At 37.0% G+C, this 23455-nt stretch overlaps 1 protein-coding gene across 10 annotated transcripts in view; it reads right to left on the reverse strand.

Annotated features, from left to right (window-relative positions):
- LOC150110302 (F-box/LRR-repeat protein 20) overlaps positions 1 to 23455 on the reverse strand; it is a 325839-nt gene that overhangs the window by 195840 nt on the left and 106544 nt on the right. For 2 of the 10 annotated variants that reach the window (XM_090392667.1, XM_090392674.1), the window contains 2 exons: positions 12525 to 12706; positions 2537 to 2574 (listed from right to left, as the gene is read on the reverse strand). The exons of 5 other annotated variants lie outside the window; for them this stretch is intronic. In XM_090392667.1, the coding sequence (XP_090248793.1) occupies positions 2537 to 2574; positions 12525 to 12558 (72 nt within the window). In that variant the 5' untranslated portion in view covers positions 12559 to 12706. The remainder of the gene's footprint in view (positions 1 to 2536; positions 2575 to 12524; positions 12707 to 23455) is intronic. 3 more of the 10 variants (XM_090392698.1, XM_090392690.1, XM_090392658.1) reach the window with 2 other exon arrangements.

Consider the following 23455-nt stretch of genomic DNA (forward strand, 5'->3'; position numbering starts at 1 on the left):
TGAAGCAGCACAATCTTGCCTTCCTTCCACTCCTTTGGAACTTAACACAGTGCAAGACTTGTATTAAACAAATATGTCAATGCAGATGCCAATTCCTAGGCATGGTGATATATTATCAAGTTCCACAGCATTATTAACATCAAGTTGGCTCAATTCCCCATATACCTCTTGATCAGTCTCTCCTGTCCATCATCAACTGCTCTCAAACGCTCCATGATGTCACATTCACAAGAATGAATGTGACATCTGCTCATTAAATATCTCAACTATAGCAGTTGTTCCTCTATAGCAGTTGTTCTTATATCATTTTCTCCAATCAATGTCATCTTTCTATAATCATTCTTTTTTTTCTTGGTGACTACATATCAAATGAACTCCCTGGGGTTCTTTTTGGCATCATTAACTAATTGCTGTTCACACTCAAATTTTGCTACTCTTGCCAACCAAGTCACCCTCCTTGCCTGTTCTTTGTAATCCTCATGAAATTGATTATTACAATTCCTCTTACGTTGCCTCCATAATGCCTTTTTCCTCTGTACTGCATGCTTAATCTCGTCATTCATCCATTTCACACCTATCTTATTTAACTTTCTGACCCTTGGAATACTAGACAGTTCTTGAATATCACCCAAGCTGCATTAATCGCCTTTCCAGCCAACTTCTCATTCCAAGCTATCCATCAAAGATATCAAGCTGTCTCCTGAGCTTCTCATAATCACCAGCATTGTAGTTCCACATATACCCTTCCCTCAGAGGTCATCACGCTGCTGGCAACCACATAGATAATCACTTCATGGTCACTCTCGCCAGCTTGTGATTTGATACCTCATTTATAATAACATCCTCTGATGAGATGACCAAATCCAAGATACTCAAATCCTTGTGTGCCCTCTGTTACATACTGCCCGAGGACATCTGTGACAAATTCACATTATTCAAAAAGCTAATGGCAAAAAAACTTTTTTTTTGTAAAGTTAAAGATAATTATATTAAGAGGTAATTCTGATAGAATATGGTTTAGCACATTCAAACCAAGGAAGTCTCTCCCTGCTAATCTGACCTTCTGTTGGGGTGAGAGAAAACACTTCAATGAGCCATAATTATGTGTTTGTATCAGCAGATGTACCACATGTCATTCTTTGTAACCAAATCTGCAAGAAGGGGAGGGTGAGAGCAAATGAATTTTAGGATATATTAGAAAACAATAATTAAGGAGAGAATATGCTATTTAGGTGATATATTTAAATTACTAAGAGGTGTAAATATATAAGTCATCATTAGCAACTGTGAGAATGGCCAATATAAGGAATGGAAAGAAAAGATGTGAATAGAAATACACGAACTTTCATTACTGGTAAATTAATTATTAATAACTTACATTTATGATATTATTGTGTATATGTCCGATAAGTTGCTGGGAGGAGCAAATAATGTCATCCTATAAACATGTCCATTTGCAATTAAGATGGGCATAATTAAAAAAAACTTGAGGTTTTGTTTGTGAAATATAAATAACTAAGCAATAATAAACAGCAGCTATATACTTTTGGTAGCTCAGAAATAACTATAGGGAGGAGATAATACAATGAACTAATGATGATCAGGCGATTCATATGGATATAGCAGAAATGCCTGTGGGTTGATGGAGCCAGCAAATCATCTTGTACAATTTGTTGTGCTTCTCATGTGTATTATTTCTGTTTTATTTCTATATCTTTTATTTGCACACACACAAATTTCTGAATATCACTGAAATTACCCACCCGTTCATGAATCCTACACATACCAGCTACTGAATTAGAAATTTTGTAGAAATCAGTGGTTTCCATTTAGGTATACGGTTGCCAATATTAATCCTCATCAATTCCTTGTGCATAATTGCATAATTCAGTGAGATATGGGTCGGGAACAGCCTTCATTAAATGCTCTGGTTTGAACAAGCCTTCTCAGACGATGGTGATCCCAAGCCTGACAGAATGTCTTAAGACTAGTTTCACCTCTAAAACAAGCAATGTGGGTTATTTTTCCACTGAATTTCCACCTAGGATATCTCATCTCTTGAGAAACAAGTCAGCTCTGCTATTTTTAAAATCATGGCTCAACAGATGGGTATATACACACACACACACACACACACACACACACACACACACACACACACACACACACACACACACACACACACACAATAAGCCTTTTGTTGAACTCTGAAAGATCCTTTGTTTTTCCTATTGTGATCAACACTACTGATGACCAGCAGCATTCTTAAATAGTTGCCTAACACATGCAGAGATGCATGTGACCAAGTATTTTGCAAATATGCTGTGTAAGTAACATTTAGGTTCATATGTGCACAAAGGTTTCTAATTCAGTGGACAATATGTGTATATGTTCATTACATTTTGTGTGTGTGTGTCTGTCAGTATCTCCTCTGTCTTATCAATACAACACAGGATTGATTATTTTTATTCATATATTATATTAAAATTCATATATATATATATATATACGATAATATATATCAATTTTTACTCACTACAACTGTTCTTTCCAAAGACTGGAATGAAAATGTTTCTATAGCATGAGGAGAAAAAAAAAACATTCCATTCCAAACAGACACTATACTGCAGAAGCAAAAAAGTTTTACTGTATCACTAAACACAGTACAGAGACCTTTATAGTCTACATATTATTAATATAATAATTGTTACTAATGCAACAATTAATGTAATTAGAGACAACTGGAATGAAACACATATATGAATGTATGTATAAAACTCTAAATGTATGAAACAGTTCGAATTGCATGACATATTTGATATTATTAAGACAGATTACAAATGCTAATTTTACAAAAAATTAAAATTCTACTGAAAAAGTTGTAACTAACATGCAGTATAAACTTGGTGAAAAGGTGTCTGCCTAACACTGAAGTAACATACATATGGTAAAGCAACTGTCCATGAGCAGTGGCCTCGCATGTTAACACTACAAGGCATGAATTTTAAGAAGCTTTAACTCATTAATTATAATTTCCTTCATTTGTTTTAAACATTTTTTTCATTAATTTTACTAATTCTGCCAATACAAATGGTACTGGTAGAATTAGTAAAATTCTGCCAATTCTGGACAAGTTTTAACAGATTCTAAATATAATTTATGCAGCACTGTGGAATTATTACCATCAATTTGAAAAATTTTGATAAAATAATTCAAATATAATGATCCATCATCATCATCGTAACACTAATTACGGGTATAGACCATATTGGTCTGTACCGGTCTCATTATCCATCCAATAACCTTTTTTGAGGTCTACCCTGCTTTCTCTTTCCAATTGGCTTATATTTTAGTATTTTTTTAGGATGTTGGGTGTTGGCCATTCGGTTTACATGTTCAATCTATTTTTTTTTTATAATTTGTTGGACGCATGGACCGAAAGTACAGAAACTCAAAAGGCTGAATGAGAGTGAAAGTGTGAAGCGAGAGTCAAGAGGTCGAAAATTAGAAAGATTGAATGATAGAGAGAATATGACACAAGATTCGAAAGATGAATTGGCTTGGATGAGGTAAGAGATGAAATGGACGAGCGAGGAGTGAAATCAAGAAAAATCGGGGGAAAAACGATTAAAACAAATCAAGTAGGTATGAAAGAGTTAACGAAAGACGAGCGAGTGGCGTTGTATAGCGACTCCATTATTAAAGGTGTGCTGGATGAGAGGATGCACAAGGTATGTTTTCCAGGCGGTAGAATGAGTAGAGTGATTGAGGCATTGGATATGAGGAGTTGATGGTTTTAATAGGTATGGATGACTTGACAGAGGACAAAGAGCACGTCAGAATAGATATCAGGAGGCTGCTTAGATGGATAAAACAGAATAGTGTGAAAGGAAGGATAGTAAGCATGTTGCCTAGGTATGACTGTGGTGAGATGAGGTGGAGAGCAAGGATTATGAATGGTATGTTGGCTGAAATGTGTGAGGAGAGGGAAGTACAATTTGTCAATATGTGTGGAATGAGTTGAAGGAAAAAGTGAACTGTATGGGAGTGATGGACTGCATTTGAATGGTTATGATATGAGTCATTTGGAGAGACTGTTGCTGGAAGGTAGAGAAGTGAGTATAGAGAATGGATCAGATCAAGTGGGAAGTGATGTGGAAGAACAGGAGAGTACAACAGGAGAGATTGAAGAGGTGGTTATGAATGAGGACATAAGTGGCATGAGTGGTATGGAAAATGAGAGAATGGGTGTGCAAGATGAACATGGAAACAGGGAGGCACAGGTACACAGCGTGAGAAAGGCGGATGCTCCAAGAGGATGTGTGAGCATGTGTAAACAGGAAAAGAATGGGATGATCTGGGATCAAGAGGAAACAGCTGAAATTGAAAAGGGTTCTAAAATGAATAAGCAGAAAGGGAAATGGCCCCAGTTGAGCATGGAGAGATCACATTGAATGAGTGTTATCGGTGGAACTAGCTGTACATCCAGGAATAAGCTGTTGTGTTTATATACAAATGCTAGAAGTATAAGAAACAAGGCAGATGAAATAGTTGCACTAATTGAGTCTGTTCACCCAAAAATTGTTGGAATAAGTGCATGGTTAGATGAGGACGACATCCTGACAGAAATAGAGACGGAAGGATATGATGCGTTTCGTGAGGATAGAAGGGGTAAAAAGGGAGGGGGAGTGCTATTGATAATAAAGAAAGAGTTATGTCCATACAAAGTAGAGATGCAAGAGTGAAATAGTGCCAGTGGTTTTGAGGCAGTATGGTGTGAGATAGAGGTGAATGGAATGAAATACTTGGTTGGATGTTGTTACAGACCAGGAAATGCGGATGGTAGTGACTATGAAATGTATAATCAAATTAGCCAAGCAAATAAGAAGAGAGTGATGATTATGAGCGATTTTAATTATGGCAATAAAGACTGGAATAATGAGATAGCAACTGGAAGTAAAGAAAATCAGTTTCTTGAGTTTTTGAGGGATAACTACCTCAGACAGTATGTAACAGAGGGCACATGACGATTGAGGGATTTGGTCATCTCATCAGAGGATGTAATTATAAATGAAATGTCAAGTCACCCTCATGCTCACTCTCACCAATTGGTGAGAGTGAGCATGAGGTGATTACCTGGGTGGTTGCCAGCAGTGTGAGGACCTCTGTAAGAAAAGGGTATATGTGGAACTACAAAGGGGTGATTATGCATGGAATGAGGAGTTAGTTGAAAAAGAGATCAATGCAGCTTGGTGGGAGTTTCAAAAACTCTAGTAGATGCAATATCTACTAAAAAATCTAGTAGATGCAATATCTAAATGTATATCAAGGGGGGGAAGGTTAAATAAGAGCATTATGGAGGCAGCATAAGAGAAATAGAAATAACCAATTCCATGAGGACTACAAAGACCAGGCAAGGTGAGTTACTTGGTTGGTGAGGGTAGCTAAAGAGAGCTATGAACAGCAGTTAGCTAATGAAGCAAGAAAGAATCCTAAGGAGTTCTTTCGATATGTAGCCAGCAAAAGAAAGAATGATTATGGAAGGATGACATTGACTGGAGAAAATGATATAAAGACAGCTGTTGCAGAAGGTGTGGTGGAGATACTTAATGAGCAGGTTATAAAGGTCTTTCAATCTTGTGAATATGACTTCATGGAGAGATTGAGAGCAGTTGATGATGGGGAAAAGAAACTGACTGTAAGTGAGCAAGAGGTGTATGTGGAGTTGAGCAAACTAGATGTAAATAAGGTGGTGGGACTTGATAATATATTGCCACGTATTCTGAAGGAATGGGGCTGTTAGTTCAAAGTTGCAAAATGTAAGGTTTTAAAATTTGGAAAACACAAATGGGATGCAGAATTTATGATTGGTGAGGATATATTGTCGGAGGTGTAGGAAATAAGAGATCTGGGGTGATAGTGGATAAGGATCTGAAATTTAGGGGGCACATAGCCAAAATTGTGAAGCCAACACAAAGGCTTCTGGGAATGATGTAGAGAACACTGACTTGTAGAAGTAGGGAGATTCTTGTTTCATTGTATAAGGCAACAACACATGGACTATTGTGCCCAGATTTGGTCACCTGGTTTTCAGAAGGATGAAGAGATGTTGGAGAGGGTCCAGAGGCAACTGACTAAGGTAGTTTCTGACCTCTGGAATGTCAAGTATGAGGAAAAATTGAGAAGATGCAACTTGTAGAGTCTGGTGGATAGGAGGAGGATTGGAGATATGATAGAGACCCACAAGTTATTAAGAGGGTTGCTATAGGATCAATGCTGGAGAGATTCTACAGAAAATAGTGGGAGATTGGGAGGAGAACCAGAGGTCATCCCTGGAAGCTGTATAAGGAGGATGTGAGTAAGGGAGTGAGAAGCAGGTTTTTTTACTTTCAGAGTTGTAAATGATTGGATTGCTTTGCCTGAGATTGTGGTGTCTGCAGAGAATTTGAGTGTTTAAAGCATGGCATGATGAGCTGTGTGTTTGATAAAAGGGCCTCCTAGATGAGTCTTTTACTCCATGGGGGTCTTGGGTAATAATAATAATAGTTTAGTTTTTCTTCTATCGATTTTGTTTTTAGTTCTTTTGAAATGTCTTCGTTCCTTTTTTGATCTAATGTATTTTGCAGTTCTTCTCATAAATCTCATTTCACTTGTTTTTATTCTTTGTTTATTGCCCAAATTTCACTGCCATATAATAATGTGGGCACTGCTAAAATATTGTATATTTTCAAGCATGTTTCTTTTTTTGTACTATATTTGGGTTGAGTGTTCTATTTATCAGGCCTATAATGTGTAAAAATTTTGAAGTTTTTAATTTTATGTCTTTTTCTCCTTCATATTTCACATCAAAGATAACTGAAAGTATTTATCTGTTCTATTATTTTATTATTAATAACTATTTTGCTTCTAACTGGAGTTTGTCCACAAAATGCAATTGTTTTAGTTTTATCTATGGAAATTTTCATTCCAAACTGTTCTACTATAATGTTTAAATTATATATTGCTCTTTATAAGATGTCTTCCTTATCTGATATTATTACCTGATCACCTGCAAATAATAGCGTATTTATTTTGTTATTCCAGGAAATTTTTATACCTTGATTTGTTAAGGTGTTCTACTGTATTAATATTTCATTAATGTAAATATTAAAAAGTGTTGGAGACAGAGGGCATCCCTGTTTTACTTCTTGGTTGACAGATTGTTTTTCAGACAACTTTTCATTTATTTTTATTTTATTATCTTTATATATTATTATTATTTAGGCTTCCAAGGAGTCAAAAGACTCATTGCGTAAGGTCCATCCTAGGAAACAGGTCTATCAAGACTCATCGTGGGAGGTGCATCATAGGAAACACAGTCTATTATACCACGACTTAAACTCATTAACTGCTCTCACCACTCTATCAGGCAATGCATTCCATGGTTCAACCACCCTCCATGCAAAGAAATCACTCCTTAACCTCTTGCTCACAGTTTCCTTTCGTAACTTCCAGGACCCCTTGTCATGACTCCTTCCCGCTATTCAACCAAGAGAAAGAACTCCCCAGTGTCAATCCTGTAACCACCTCTCAACAGTTTAAAAGTCTCAATCATATCACCTCTTATTCTTCTTATATTCACCAAACTCTGCAGTCCACATTCCCTCAGCCGATGCCGATCTTCATAACTAACATTGTACAGTCCTAAAACTTTGTTATCTGCCTTTGTACCCGTTCCACAATCAATTTATCCCCTTCAAATCCTGGGGACCAAATCTGAGAACAATAGTCTAAGTGTAGTCTGATCAGAGTCTTATACAAAGGAATGATAACTCTTATCTCTGCAGGTCAGCATCCTTCTCATTATTGCAGCAATCCTCTGTGTTACCTTCACCACCTTTGCAATATGTCCCCTGAATTTCAGGTTTCTATCAATCATCAACCCCCCAGATCTCTTGTCTCCCCTACTTCATCCAGAATAGCTCCTCCAATAGAGTATGCAGTGTCCTATTGATGTGTGTCCCAAATCTGAAGACCTTACATTTTGCTGGATTAAACCGACATCCCCATTCATTTGCCCATCTGTCTAGCTTATTCAAATCCTCTTGCAGGACCACCACAACTGCACTATTAGTAATAACCCTTCTCAGCTTCACATCATCTGCAAACAACTGAATATCCCCCTGCAATCTACTGATAATGTCATTGATATAAAGGTTAAACAATATAGGTCCCAGTACTGAGTCCCCTGTGGAACCCCGCTTGTAACCTTGTGCCTCTTTGATTATTGCTCCACCATACACAACTCTCTGATACCTATCGGACAGCCAACCCTGAATCCAGTTGACCAACCTGACATCTAAACCCATGTGCTGCAACTTAAATATCAGCTTATCATGTGGCACCCTGTCAAATGCCTTCTCTAAATACAAGAAAATGGCAGAATATGCCTTTCCCTCATCTACTGCTCTTGGAACTTTATTATAAAAGGCTAGCATATTACTAAAACAAGAGTGCCCCTTCACAAATCCATGTTGATTCTCACAGATAACATTACCCTCATCTGCCCAATGCTGTATATGGTCCCTCACTACTTTCTCCAAGATCTTACTAACTACTGATGACACACAAACTGGACTATAATTAGACACTTCCAGTCTGCTACCATCCTTATGCAATGGCACTATCTTACCTTCCTTCCATTCCATGGGCATCTTTCCCATAGCCAGACTTTCATTGAAAAGCTAGGTCAAAGGAGCTGTCAGTTCTTTAGAACATTCTCTCACAATTCGTTGTGAAATACCATCAAGTCCCACAGCTTTACTGACATCCAGATTACTCAGTATTTGGAACAGGCTCTCCTCCTGCACCTCTAACCTCAAACCTACCCTATCCCTCTAGTATTAAAATTTACTCCTCCAGGATGAAATACAACAATAAAATGTTCATTGAACAATTCCACTATGTCCTCTGCATCAGTCACTCTATTCCCATTTTTATCCCACAATGTCATACTTCCACAATCATTTCTCCTTCTACTGGTCACATAGCTAAAAAATTTCCTAGGATTTTCTTTGGATCTTAGGGCCAATCTCTTCTCATATTCCAGTTTCGTCTTCCTTACCATACTAGTCACTCTCCTGGCCTGTGTCTAATATTCTTCATGCATCTGCTCTTCACCTGTCTCCTTATATCTCTTCCATAGCCTCTTTTTCACATGCAGTTCCTGTTTAATACTGTTTGCCACTTTACACCAAATATATTCAAATATTGCATGTAGTAAAATATTAGGTATAATTATTCTTTGTAATATATCAAACAGTATATATCTTTTTACTTTGTCAAATGCTTTTTCGTAATCTATAAACAAAAGATGAGTTTCCAAATTAAATTCTCTTCTTTTTCTATAACTAGTTTTAAACAGAAAGCTGCATTCATTGTAAGGAGTCCTTTTCTAAATCCATTTTGACATTCTAATAATGTTTTTTCACTGTATTCTGCTATATATTTTGTAGCATGTATTCAATAAACTAATACCTCTGTAGTTAGCAGGTTTTGTTTTATCATCTTTTTTAAATACAGGTATTACTATGCTTGTATTCCATTGGTATTTGTCCATTCATATATATTTTATTTAAAAATTTTAGTAATCTTTGATAAAATTTTTTTCCAGCAAATTTATACAGTTCGGAGTTTATCCCATCTTCTTCTGCTGATTTGCCATTTTTTTTTAATTTTATTTAGGTTGTCCTTTAATTCTTTCATTGTTATATCATTTAAGGTATTTTATAAGTTTCTGGTGTAATTATTTTTGATGGCAGTATTATCCGTCCAAAGATCTGTAAAGTAATCCAAGAATTCTTTTATATGTTGGAAGTTTATTTTGCACTTTGTTAAGCTATAAAAAATTTAGTTTAATCCTTTATCCAAGTATGAGCAAACAAAGTTTGCACCTGAAAATATCTTCAGGACTGAGGCAAGGTGGTGCATTTGTTGGCAACTCGTAGCAAAAGTGGACCAAGCTCTCAATCACTCCTTGTCTCAGTATCTCCCACCATACAAAGCACATCTCCTTGCGGACATGTACAATGCTATGCATTAAGGGAAGGGTCACTACCCAGACCGGTTTCAACCTTTATTGAGGTCTCATCAGTGGGAGGCAGACCTAGATGTGGTGATTCTAAGGCAGAAGCAATGGAAAGGCTGCGTCTACCTCCCACTAATGAGACCTCAATAAAAGTCAAAACCGGTCTGGGTAGTGACCCTTCCTTTAATGCATAGCATTATACATGTCTGCAAGGAGATGTGCTTTGCATGGTGGGAGATACTGAGACAAGGAGTGATGAGATCTTCGTCCACCTTTGCTACGAGTTGCCAACAGATGCACCACCTTGCCTCAGTCCTGAAGATATTTTCAGGTGCAAACTTTGTTTGCTCACACTTGGATAAAGGATTAAACTAAATTTATTACAATTCTTTTACATCTATTTCAAAATTTATATTTGCAGTTTCTTTTATATCTGCATTCATGTGTTTTAGTATTTTGTATGCACTGGGTCTTATTTTGTATACGTCATTTTCTAGATATGATATACATAAAATGATCCAAAGAAAGCAAAACTGAAGAAATGCACATATTCTAGTCTACATCCTAAATACCATATTTTATTAAATTTCATCATGCAAGAATAACATTATGGTTATATAATGATGAGTCTGCCATCTCCATGGAGGGTGCAATAATAATGTTTTATCCCATTTACTGCCACACTCCAAGGGTGTGGCAGTAAATGGGATAAACCAATACTGCCACAATTAAAACAATAATTGAGATAGTGCAACATTTCTTAAGGATTCCAAATTCCAATAAAATCCTGATATAATTTGCATATGAACAGATCGACAAAAAAAAAAAAAAAAAAAAAAATCTATAAAGGTACTAATGTATTTTGAGAAGTGTACCTAATAATGTTCACCTTGAGGATATGTAAAACTGTCATCTGTAATAGGAACATGCAAAAAGATTTTGTTTTCTACTATCTTTATATATATTAATTCTTAAAATATTAATTATACTCTTTCAGGGAAAGTATATACAAAACTTCACTTTTTCAAGTTTCCAGATCACACTGCCATGCTTGAACTAATTCACATTTGTTTTTTTAACAGTGTAAGTTAAATCACTAATGAAATATAAGCAAATAATAAACAAGTTTTTTTTTTTTTTTTTTTTTTTTTTTTTTTTTTATTAACCTCATGCCTCTTTCTATTAAATTAGAAGCCATGAGTTTAAACAAAAAAATATAATAAATTACTGCATAAATAAAATCTGATGAAACTATTTTTACACATTTTTGTATAATCAAGTAATATTTTAATTAGGACTTCCTTCCTCACCAATATTCAAACTAAGCATAAGAAAAATTTCACTGAAGGTTTGATTTTGGTTGGAATTAAAGCACTAAAGTTATGAGACCAATATATCAGAATTGTTATTATTATTAAAGCATTAAATATTAATTAAAGCACTAAAGCTATTCAATTATCAGAATGGCAAGTTCTGATAACTGAAGGGAATATTGTTTTGAAAGTCAGATCAATGGTAGATTACTGTATCACAGCCATTAACTGCATATATTTTCTGGATGGTATGCCTATTTTAGAGATGAAAAAACAATTTCTGAAAGAATAAATCCTGTCATCTCCACATAATACCAGCTAATTCACCTTTAAGCAAATGAATCTGCAGATGAAATTAATAAAAAGAATGCTGACGCATGAAGTGTGGCTAGTTTACTATGAATCTTTCTAGTATCTTCCATATGTTAATGTCTTTTATTGAGAGAACAGACAAAGAAACTATACATGCCCTCAACAGAGAACTTAGCTTTCATGTATAGCAGATAGTTGTCTGTTATAAGTAGCGTGGATGGACACCTGCAATAACAGATGTCCATCCACATCTAAATTAAAATTATTTGAAAGAAAGCCTAAATAATATGACATACTATAAATATTCTTGAAAATAAGGAAAAAAATCAAGTTTTCTTTCTCGTGAACAAAGAAAAGAAATGAACACACAAAGAAATGAATACACTTAAATATACTATTATATAACTATAAATAGTTAAAAAAAATTGGCTCAGATTAAAATATAAAGAACAACACATCACAGTCATTTAAAAGTTACTCACAATACAGATGGGGGGGACAATGAATGAACACTTAGGTTGAACAAATGGTTTGAGTGGATACAAAGTTTGACTCTAATTTTTATTCCAGTAGGATCTGTTATAAAGGTTGCAGTTCTATCACAAAACAGACATTTGGTACATGCCAAGTCAATTTTGCAGACAAACCAGACAACTGTCACTTCATAGAAACCATGCTGCTTTTTTATGTAATATCAAGATGAGCCATTCAGAGTGATATGCATAAAAGAATAGCTGAAGTATAGTAGAACTAAGCAGACCATGCATGTATTTTGGGTACAACAGAAAAAGTCAAAAGAATGATATTTAAAAAAAAAAGGGAAAAAAGCTTACCTTGCTGTTGGTGAGTACAACAATATGAAGCCATGTAGTAGGAGGAGGCATGGGATATGGTTGAGCTAAGACAGCACTGAGAAAAAACGAACAAGACGAAAATGAGCAGAACAAACCATGAAGAGTAATGGCTAAACACTAAAGAATGTTCTCTGATGAGTGGTGGAACCAGAGAGACTGACCTATATAGAGAAGTAATAAATGAAGGCATTTATAAATAAGAGTAAGCAAATAATCAGTTGAATCAATTATGTGTAATATGTTTATTTATCATTCTGTTCTCTCTGAGTAGTTCTTTACTTTCACATTTTTTTCCCTCCTTTAAACAAATTAGGAGAATCCTTTCCTTGAGTATTACACAATGATCAGCATTCATTTCAGACAAATTATTGAGAATACAACCATGTTAGAATTAATTACTTTGATTTCCTGACATTTTGACTGTCATATTAAGGTCATCATCTGGCATATACACATATGCATGCAGAGAGAGAGAGACAAGCTTAATTATATTTCAAACAGTACGCCAAAGAAACAATGATTTGATCAACTGTTATTCTACTGGCATGACCTCTCTCAGAGAAGTAAAAAAAAAAAAAAAAAAAACTACATCAAAGCTATATTCCATTTATTATCATCCCAAAACTTCCCATTGGAGTCAAAGACTCATCTAGGAGGTTCTTTCCTTTTGTCATACACAAATCATACTGTGCCTTAAACATACTCAAATACCACACTCTCAGGTAAGGCATTCCAATCATTCGCAACTCTGCATGCAAAAAAGCTGCTTCTCATTCCCATGCTCACACCTCTCCTTATAGAGCTTCCAGGAATGTCCTCTGGTTCTCCCCTGATCCCCACTGTTTGCTGTAAAATCTCTCCAACAACGATCCTATAACAACTCCCTTACGCACTTGTAGGTCTCAATCACATCACTCCTCTTCCTTCTATCCACTAGACTCTGTAAATTGCATCTTCTCAACCTTTCCTCATATTCAACATTCCAGAGATTAGAAATTACCTTAGTAAGTCATCTCTGGACCCTTTCCAATATCTCTTCATCCTTTTGAAAACTAGGTGACCAAATCTGTGCCCAAAAGTTCATGTGTTGCCTAATCAAAGTCTTATACAATGGAACAAGAATCTCCTTACTTCTACAAGTCAGTGTACTTCACATCATTCCCAGAATTCTTTGTGTTGTCCTCACAATTTTGGCAATGTGTCCCCTAAATTTCAGATCCTTATCCATTATCACCCGAAGATATCTTATTTCCTCCACCTCCAACAATATATCCCCACCAAGCATAAATTCTACATCCCATCTTTGTTCCACAAATTTTAAAACCTTACATCTTGCAATATCGAACTCTCATCCCCATTTCTGTGCCCATTCACTCAATTTATTAGAGTCTTCTTATAAGGCCACAACATCTTCTCTACTCTTTATAGTTCGTCCCAACTTTGCATCATTTGCAAACAACTGAATATCCCCATCCAAATTTTTGCCAATATCATTAATATACAAGTTAAATAACAATGGCGATAAAACAGACCCCTGAGGTACACCACTAGTGACTTTCCTCTTTCTGGATATTGCTCCCCCATACACAACTTGCTGATACCTATCAGATAGCCAGTCTCCGATTCAATGCACTAATCTAATATCCAACCCCATCCGCTCTAGTTTGACAATCAACTTATCATGCGGTAATCAATCAAAAGCCTTTGTGAAATCTAAGTATACTACTGTGTATCTATCTCCTCTGTCGAAGGAAGACATCACCTTATTGTAATAAGTAAGTAGATTACTAAAACATGAACTTCCTTGTCTTATCCACCTAAGTAGCTGGTATGTTAAAGATACCAAGCAATTTTAAACCTGGTTTTACTCCATTTCCCAAGTAAGCAAACAGACTAAAAGTCAAGTTTGTGCCTGCAATTGATGCAAGTCTAACTGATCCCACAGGTAGTGCAGGACCAGGGCAACTCGTGGCAAAGGTGGAACAAGCTCCGATCACTAATCTTAATATTTACCCTTAATGCCAAAACACATCTCCAAGAAGGGGATGTATGATGTTTTGTATTAAAGGCAAGGGGCCACTACAAGGGTAGTGGCCCCTTGCCTTTAATACAAAACATCATACATCCCCTTCTTGGAGATGTGTTTTGGCATTAAGGGTAAATATTAAAGTAGTGGCCCCTTGCCTTTAATACAAAACATCATACATCCCCTTCTTGGAGATGTGTTTTGGCATTAAGGGTAAATATTAAAGTAGTGGCCCCTTGCCTTTAATACAAAACATCATACATCCCCTTCTTGGAGATGTGTTTTGGCATTAAGGGTAAATATTAAGATTAGTGATCGGAGCTTGTTCCACCTTTGCCACCAGTTGCCCTGGTCCTGCACTACCTGTGGGATCAGTTAGACTTGCATCAATTGCAGGCGCAAACTTGACTTTTAGTCTGTTTGCTTACTTGGGAAATGGAGTAAAACCAGGTTTAAAATTGCTTGGTATCTTTAACATATTTATACCCAAGGTAAAAATACTTTCTACTAAGTAGCTGGTGTCAGTTATCTTACACCAGCTACTTAGGTGCCGCTTTTTGGAATTGACAGTTATTGTTTAATTTGAGCTTAAAATGTACTGAAGATGCCTGTGACACACAGGCAAAAATTATACTATTAAATAATCTTTGTATGCGAGTTTTCCATTATTAATTTTGTATCAAGACTCATTAAAAAAATGTGAAGACAGATATCAACTCCTTGGCACATTCCTTCAGAATACGTTGTGATATATTATCAAGTCCCACAGCCTTATTAACATCGTGTTTGCTCAATTCTCCATACACCTCTCTTACAGTCTCTCCTCCCCATCATCAACTGCTCTCAGTCTCACCATGATGTCACATTCACAAGAATGAAAGACCTTTATGAATTGTTCATTAAGTATCTCCACTATCTTCTGCACAGTTGTTCTTGTACCATTTTCATTCTTTTTTGCTTCATTACTAACTGCTGCTCATACTTCACTTTTACTATACTTACCAATCAAGTCACCCTCCTTGCCTGATTTTCGTAATCCTCATGGAATTGATTATTATCACTTCTCTTATGCTGCCTTGATAATGCCTTTTTTTCTCTGTATCACATGCTTAATCTCTTCATTCATCCATTTCACACCTACTATATTTAACCTTCTGACCCTTGGGAATACATTTAGACATTGTTGTTTCTACTAGATCTTCTTCTTCTACGCGTTATTCCCGCTTCCTACGCAGGGTCCGCGTGTTACTTAGATGCGACTTCTTGTTAGTACTACTCCCAACCGACCTGTCGCATGGTCTGCTGCTGGGGGGGAGGATATATTTTTGACTGTAGAGGCGTATGTTCACGAGGCCGGTTTGCCTGTTTGTGGGATGAAAAACACCAGATAAACTGGCAGAAAAAACCCTACTGACCGCGCCCAAGACCGGCTAACTTGGCTATGCCTGAGGAAGATCCTCAAATTCCTCACGTCTACAACGGGAATCGAACCTGGGACACTCCTTCCCCAGGCATATGGTTGCGAAGCACAAAGCCACTAGGCTAACCGCACAGTCGTTGTTTCTACTAGATAGTTCTTGAATATCCCCCAAGCTGCATTGATCTCTTTTCCAGCTAACTCCTCATTCCATGCTACACTTGCAAGTTGTCTCCTGACCTCTTCATAATCACCAGCCTTGTAGTTCCACATATACCCTTTTCTCACAGAGGTCCTCAGACTGCTGGCAACCATCCAGGTAATCACCTCATGGTCACTCTCACCAACTGGTGGATGATTAGACACCCCATTTATAATTACATCCTCTGATGAGATGATGAAATCCAAAACCCTCAATCCTCTTGTGCCCTCTGTTACATACTGTCTGTGGTAGTTGTCCCTCAAAAACTCATTTTCTTTACTTCCATTTGCTATCTCATCATCCCAGTCTATACTACCACAGTTAAAATCACCCATAATAATCAACCTTCTATTTGCTTGGCTAATTTGATTATACATTTCATAATAAATTTAGTTTAATCCTTTATCCAAGTGTAAGCAAACAAAGTTTGCACCTAAAGTATCGTCAGGACTGAGGCAACACATGGAAAAGGTGGACTAAGCTGCCATCACTTGTCTTAGTATCTCCCATAATGCAAAGCACATCTCCTTGCGGAGATGTATAATGCCATGCATTAAGGCAAGGGCCACTATCCAGAGTGGTTTGTTGAGGTCTCGTCAATGATAACCAGACCCAGAAGTGGTGATACTAAGGTGGAAGTAATGGAGAAGTCATATTTACCTATATAAGTTGCCAAAAGGTGTCTCACCTTATTATTAAATTACTCTGGATTTAGAAATAGATGTTGGAAGTTTTTCCCCATTTGGTTAGACTATAATAAATTTAGTTTAATCCTTTATCCAAGTGTAAGCAAACAAAGTTTGCTTCTGAAGTATCTTCAGGACTGAGACAACTCATGATAAAGGTGGAGAGATACTAAGACAAGTGATGGGAGCTTAAACCACCTTTACCACGAGCTGCCTCAGCCTGAAGATACGTAAGGCACAAACTTTGTTTGCTTACACTTGGATAAACGATTAAACTAAATTCATTATAGTCTAACCAAGTGGAAAAAACTTCTAACATCTTTCTCTAAATCCAGAGTAATTTAATAATAAGGTTAGACACCTTTTGGCAATTCATATAGGTAATTATGACTTCGCCATTACTTCTGCCTTAATATCACCACCTCTGGGTCTGGCTCCCACTGATGAGACCTCAATAAATGTGGAAACCGGTCTGGGTAGTGCCCCTTCCCTTTTTGTCTACAGATGCATTCACATCCTCTTGGAGCATCTACCTTTCTCATGCTGTGTTCCTCTGTCCACTCTGACCCTCCCGGTTTCCCTGTCTGTCTTGCACATCTGTTCTCTCATTCTCTATACACATACTACTCAATTCTTCATTCACACCACCTCTTCAATCTCTCTGGTCTTACTCTCCCGTTCTTCCACATCGCTTACCACTTGATGAGATTCATTCTCTGCACTCACTTCTCTACCTTCCAGCAGCAGTCTCTCCAAGCGACTCACACCAAAACCACTCAAATGCAGTCCATTGCTCCTATACAGTTCACTTTGTCCTTCAAACTCTTTCCACACATTAAAAAAAATGCACTCCTTTCTGCTCACACATTTCTGCTAACATATCATTCATAATCCTTGCTCTCTACCTTATCTCACCACTGTCATACTTGGGCAACATGCTTACCTTTCCTATCACATTATTCTCTTTTATCTGTCTCAACAACCACCTGATATCCAATCTGATGGGTGTTAATTGTTTGCAGTCAAGTCATTTGTACCTATTACAACTACCAACTCTTTTGCTCACTTATTTCTCATATCTAATGTCTCAATCACTCTACTCATTCTATCTCCATAAAACCCTAACTCCATTTATAACAACATCAGAGATGAAATTCATATAGTTTTATTATAGCAAAAGTAGTGTCCTAATTTAACATGAGAGTTGTTATAGCAGAGTTAAGGTACCAGATTACTTACAATCCTATTCATAATTAATTCTTTGACAAAAAAAGGTTGGTGGGTAGAATATTTGCCTTTCATATTCTTGGGATTTTTAGACCATCATTATTGTTAAGATTACTGTGGTTGATAAGAATTTCGTAGGCCTCCTTATATTTATGCTAATACCACGTTTAGGTGTGATGTAAACAACTGTAATCTGTCTACATAGGTAAAAAGGATGCGCAATTTCTATCCGAAAAAAGAAACATAAACAGTATATTATTATTATTATTATTATTCCGGGCAACTCCAAGGAGTCCACAGACTCATCGAGGGAGGCCCTAACATCATGTCAAGAACAACTATTCGACATTCACACAGTATCTATCATACCTCGCCTTGAACTCATTCATGGTTGTAGCACCTACAACAGACTCTGGCAGCTTATTCCACTCATTCACCACTCTCCAAGTAAAAAACCTAGCTCTAACACCCCAGCTAACCACATTCTTGCCCAGCTTCCATGTATGGCCCCTAGTCCTCCCACCACCAGTCCTATTCTCAAAAATATCTTTGGGATTAATCTTATAGAAACCCTTCAGTAATTTGAATGTCTCAATCATATCACCCCTTTTCCTCTTATCGACCAATTTTTGCAACCCACAAATCTTCAATCTGTTCTCATAAGGTTCATTCCACAGACTTGCTATCATCTTGGTCACTCGTCTCTGGATCCTCTCCACCTCCTCCCCTTCAAGGAGAAACCCTGGCGCCCATATCTGGGCACAGTAGTCTAGATGGGGTCTTATCAAGACTTGATACAGAGGAACAATAACTTGTTTGTCTCTGCTTGTTCAAGTATTTTTCAGAAGCCAAGTGATTTGATGAGCTGATTTAGCCACTTTTGCAATGTGCCCCCTAAACTTCAATTCCCTATCCACCAACACTCCCAAATCCCTGGCCTCATCAATCTCCTGGAGTACGGTTCCACCAATGTGATATACTGCTGCTATTCTTTTCACCCCAAAATGCATAACCTTACACTTTACCACATTAAATTGACATCCATTTTTCCTAGCCCAATCCTCCATTTGTTTGGAGGACTGGGCTAGGGAAATGAACAAATTGAAATTAAAATAAATGAACAAATTGAAAAGTAGTGGTCCAAGAACAGAGCCCTGCAGCACACCACTAGTCACAAGCCGTCTTTTGGACCCAACTCCTGAATAAACCACTCTCTGGTATCTCTCCATCAACCACCGTCCTATCCATCTCACCAACCCTATATCCATCCCCATCTGCTCCAGTTTACTGATTAGTGGTATCCTGTCAAAAGCCTATGCAAGGTCCAGTAGAATCACTGTAAGGCCATTACCCTTATCCAGTTCAGCTGTCACTGTCTTATAAAATGTGAGCAAGTTACTAAGGCATGATCTACCCTTCACAACACCATGTTGTCCCCCATACAATATCCCATTTTCATCTATCCAATCCTGTATTCTTTTCTTGACTAATTTCTCTAAGACCTTGACAACGATTCCTGATATACTAATCGGTCGGTAATTTACAACAGCAGTCTTGGAACCTCCTTTATGCAGTGGAACTATTTTCCCCTCTTTCCACCCCCCCTCGGGACTAACCCAGACCCGAGACTAAAATTAAACAAAATGGTCAAGGGTACTGACAATTTTTAGCCGCTTCACGTTCGACACGAGCTGGTATACCATCCAATCCCACAGATGTATTGACATTGAGTTTATGCAATAGACTACTCACCTCCACTTCATTCACCACAATTCCCATATAATCTATTGGTTCATTCATTTCTGCAATGTCACCACCTGGATGACATATTCTTGCAAAGTGCTCACTCAGTAACTCAACTATATCAACTGATTCAGTTACCTCCCTACCATCGGCATTCTTTAAAATCATTCTGCCATATACATTTTTTCTTTTACTTGCAACATGTCGAAAAAATTGTTTAGGATTCTCTTTAGCCTGCATGGCCAATGTTCTTTCGTAATCCTTTTTTGCTTTTCTTACCACACTCGTTACCCTTCTGGCCTGTGCTTTATACCGTTCATGTGCCTGCCGGTCACCTTTCTCCTTAAATTCCCCCCATAGTTGCTTCTTTTTTTGCAGCTCAAGCTTAATGGTGTTATTCATCCATTTAACCCCTACTTGATTTATTATTTGGACTCTAGGTATACAATCAGCCATTGCCTCCTTCAAACATTTCTTAACTGCCTCCCATGCACTATCAACTTCTAGCCCTTGCAGTTGTACATGCCATGGCACTGAACTAATGAAACTCCTAAGCTTGTCATACTTACCAGCCCGATAATTCCACATGTACCCTGTCTTAATTGTAAATTCCACATCTTTAGCCACTTCCCAAGTCAAGACCCTATGATCACTCTCACCAATTGGTGGCAATGTGGTCATATTTGTTACAGCCAATTTCTCAGATGCAATTACTAAGTCAAGCACTCTCTGACCCCTAGTATTTTCCATTACATGCTGTTGCAGATAGTTATCCCTTAATAACCACGTAAAATCCAATTCCTTCCCTGTGTGTCCTCTCCTCACTCCAATCAATGCAACCATAGTTGAAATCTCCCATAATAATTACCCTCCTTCCACTCATTTCTTCTATTTGCTTGTGCATACTATCTACACGATCTTTTCCATCACATGGTCTATAGCCAATTGTATATTTTGTTCTGCTAGCCACAATCTCACACCAAATGGCCTCAAATGTGCTCTTCTCTATATCCTGCAATTCAACTTCTATTCTCCTTGGTTGCAGCTCATCAGCTATCATCAACAATACTCCTCCCCCCATTTTATTCTCCCTGTCATTCCTGAACACACTATACCCATCACATTCAATCCTGCTAGCTATATCATCTACAGTCAGCCATGTTTCGGTAATGCCAATAACCTGTGGTCTGGAAGTGCCAATCATGGCCAAAAATTCTTCCTTCTTGTTCCTAATACTCCTAGCATTAGTGTATATGAATTTCAGACCCCCATTAGCTCCATCCCTACCTTGATGCCTTATACTAACTATCCCAATCTGATTTGTTGTCCTTATTCGCTCGGGCATATTATACTCATTCATACACTGAACTGTCTCCCTAAGGTCTGCATATCTACTCCTCCCCCCCCCCTTAATTAATCTAGTTTCCCTGATTCTGCACATCCACTTCCTTCAATAACACTTTTTCAAGTCTCCTTACACCGAATCCATTCAAATGCACGCCACCCATCTTATATAGATCCTTTTGCCCATCGAACTCACTCCACACGTCCACAAATTCCACACCACTCATCATACATAACCCACGCATTAAGTCATTTGCAATTATGGCCCTCCTTTTAAACACTTCATTGTCATACCGCAGCAAAAGACTAATCATCCTGACTCTCTCACTCTTTTCTTTTGCTACCTCAAACAATTCATTCAGGTCCTCTATCATTTCCATTTTATCTCCTTTCAAATCATTCGTACTTGCCACAATAATCATTTCTCTCACCTTTCCTTTTGCTATCTAATAGACTCAGTTACTTAGTTATTATATTAAATATAATAACTATGGTAAATCCAGCCTTTCTGATCATGCCTCGAATACTCTACATTGAATTGACTGGAAAGGCACCTGTTGTTTAAATCACACAAAAATGTAACATGAATGTAAATTTAAGGAGGCCTGTGAAATTCTTATCGACCACCCTAATCTTAACAATAATGATGGTCTAAAAATCCCAAGAATATGGAAGGCACATAATCTACCTGCCTAACCTTTTTGTCTAAGAGTTGATTATAAACAGGACTGTAAGTAATCCAGTATCTTAACTCTAATGTAACAAATTTCATGATAAATTAAAACACCACTTTTGCTGTAATAAAACTATCTATATGAATTTGTTCTGATAATGTTATAAATAGAATATAGCTTTGATGTAGTTTTTTCTTCCTCCAATAGAGGTTAAGCCAGTAGAATAACGGTTGGTCAAATTATTGTCTCTTTGGCATACTGTTTGAAATGTAATATAGCTTGTCTCTCTGAGTGTGCACATTCCAGATGATTACCTTAATATGAAGGTCGAAATGTCGGGAAATTAAAGTAATTAATCCTAACACGGTTGCAGTCTCCATAATTTGTCAGAAATTAGGAGGATATACCTAAGGCTGCTTTCTACAATCACATACTGTGTGTGTGGGTGGGTTTGCATATACATATACACACACACACACACACACACACACACACACACACACACACACACACACACACACACACACACACACACGCGTAAGTTAGCCATTCGTTAACTGCACATTGAATAACATTCTTTAGTGATTAAAGCATTACTCTCTCTTTCTGAACTTTATTCATTTTTAATCATGTGAAAACTTTATTTGTTATGCTAGCAATAGCTTTTCAAACTTTTTTTTAAATTTAAATAATTAGCCACATGACAGTGCCTAAAAAAGATGAAGAGACAGACAAACATATTGATGCTTTTCTTTGACCAGATGGAAGTTGCAGTCACTGAGGAACACTATGCGAGGAAGGGTGTTCAAAAGGATAGAGACAGTTGGAATGAAAGAGGAAATCAAAAAAGCTTGGTAGGTTTGAGGCTTAGCAACTTATACTTGAACAGCTTTAGACAAAAATGCAAGAATAATAAAAATTCTTACAGAAAAAGCATATCCCTGAGAAGGTGGCTGGAGGTGAGCCTGTGTGTGTGTGAGAAAGAGATAGGGAGAGAGAGAGAGAGATGTAGAAAACATGGTAGGGTGAAAGTTCTGCCATACGGACCTGTGGAAATATCAATTGCAAAGTAAATAAGAACTCGCCAAACAGGTGTGAATATCCATCTTAAAGAAACAGAGCAGGAATGGAATTATTAATATAAACTGATATATATATATATATATATATATATATATATCAATTCAAATATCAATGCATTTTAATGGGAATGCAAAATATGAGATATGTCGAACTTACTCTAATTAGATCACAACATTTAAAACTAAGTTCATCCAGTATTAAAACATTAAAACTGATGCTATTGTTTTATCAGTTAGAATATGACAATTCTCAGTCAACTATACTGTGTGTAAGCAGCACTAAGAACTAAGAATAAAGAGGTATGCAAGCACACATCTATTTACTTATATAAAATATTTAAGTTATGAACTTTATATTGCCAGTTTTCATTGTTATCACTTCTACTATATAACGAAAAGTAAATGAGCAAGACAGTTGGTGGTAGTTGAGGAGAATTCGAGTACAGATATCAAGAAGTTATTCAGGAATGTGAAAAATAATATCAAGGTAGGAAAGCTTATCAGTTGTT

Source organism: Typopeltis vanoorti, chromosome 1 (genome assembly GCF_054136105.1).
Source record: "Typopeltis vanoorti isolate ZY-2024b chromosome 1, IOZ_Tvanoo_1.0, whole genome shotgun sequence".
Classification (NCBI taxonomy): domain Eukaryota; kingdom Metazoa; phylum Arthropoda; class Arachnida; order Uropygi; family Thelyphonidae; genus Typopeltis; species Typopeltis vanoorti.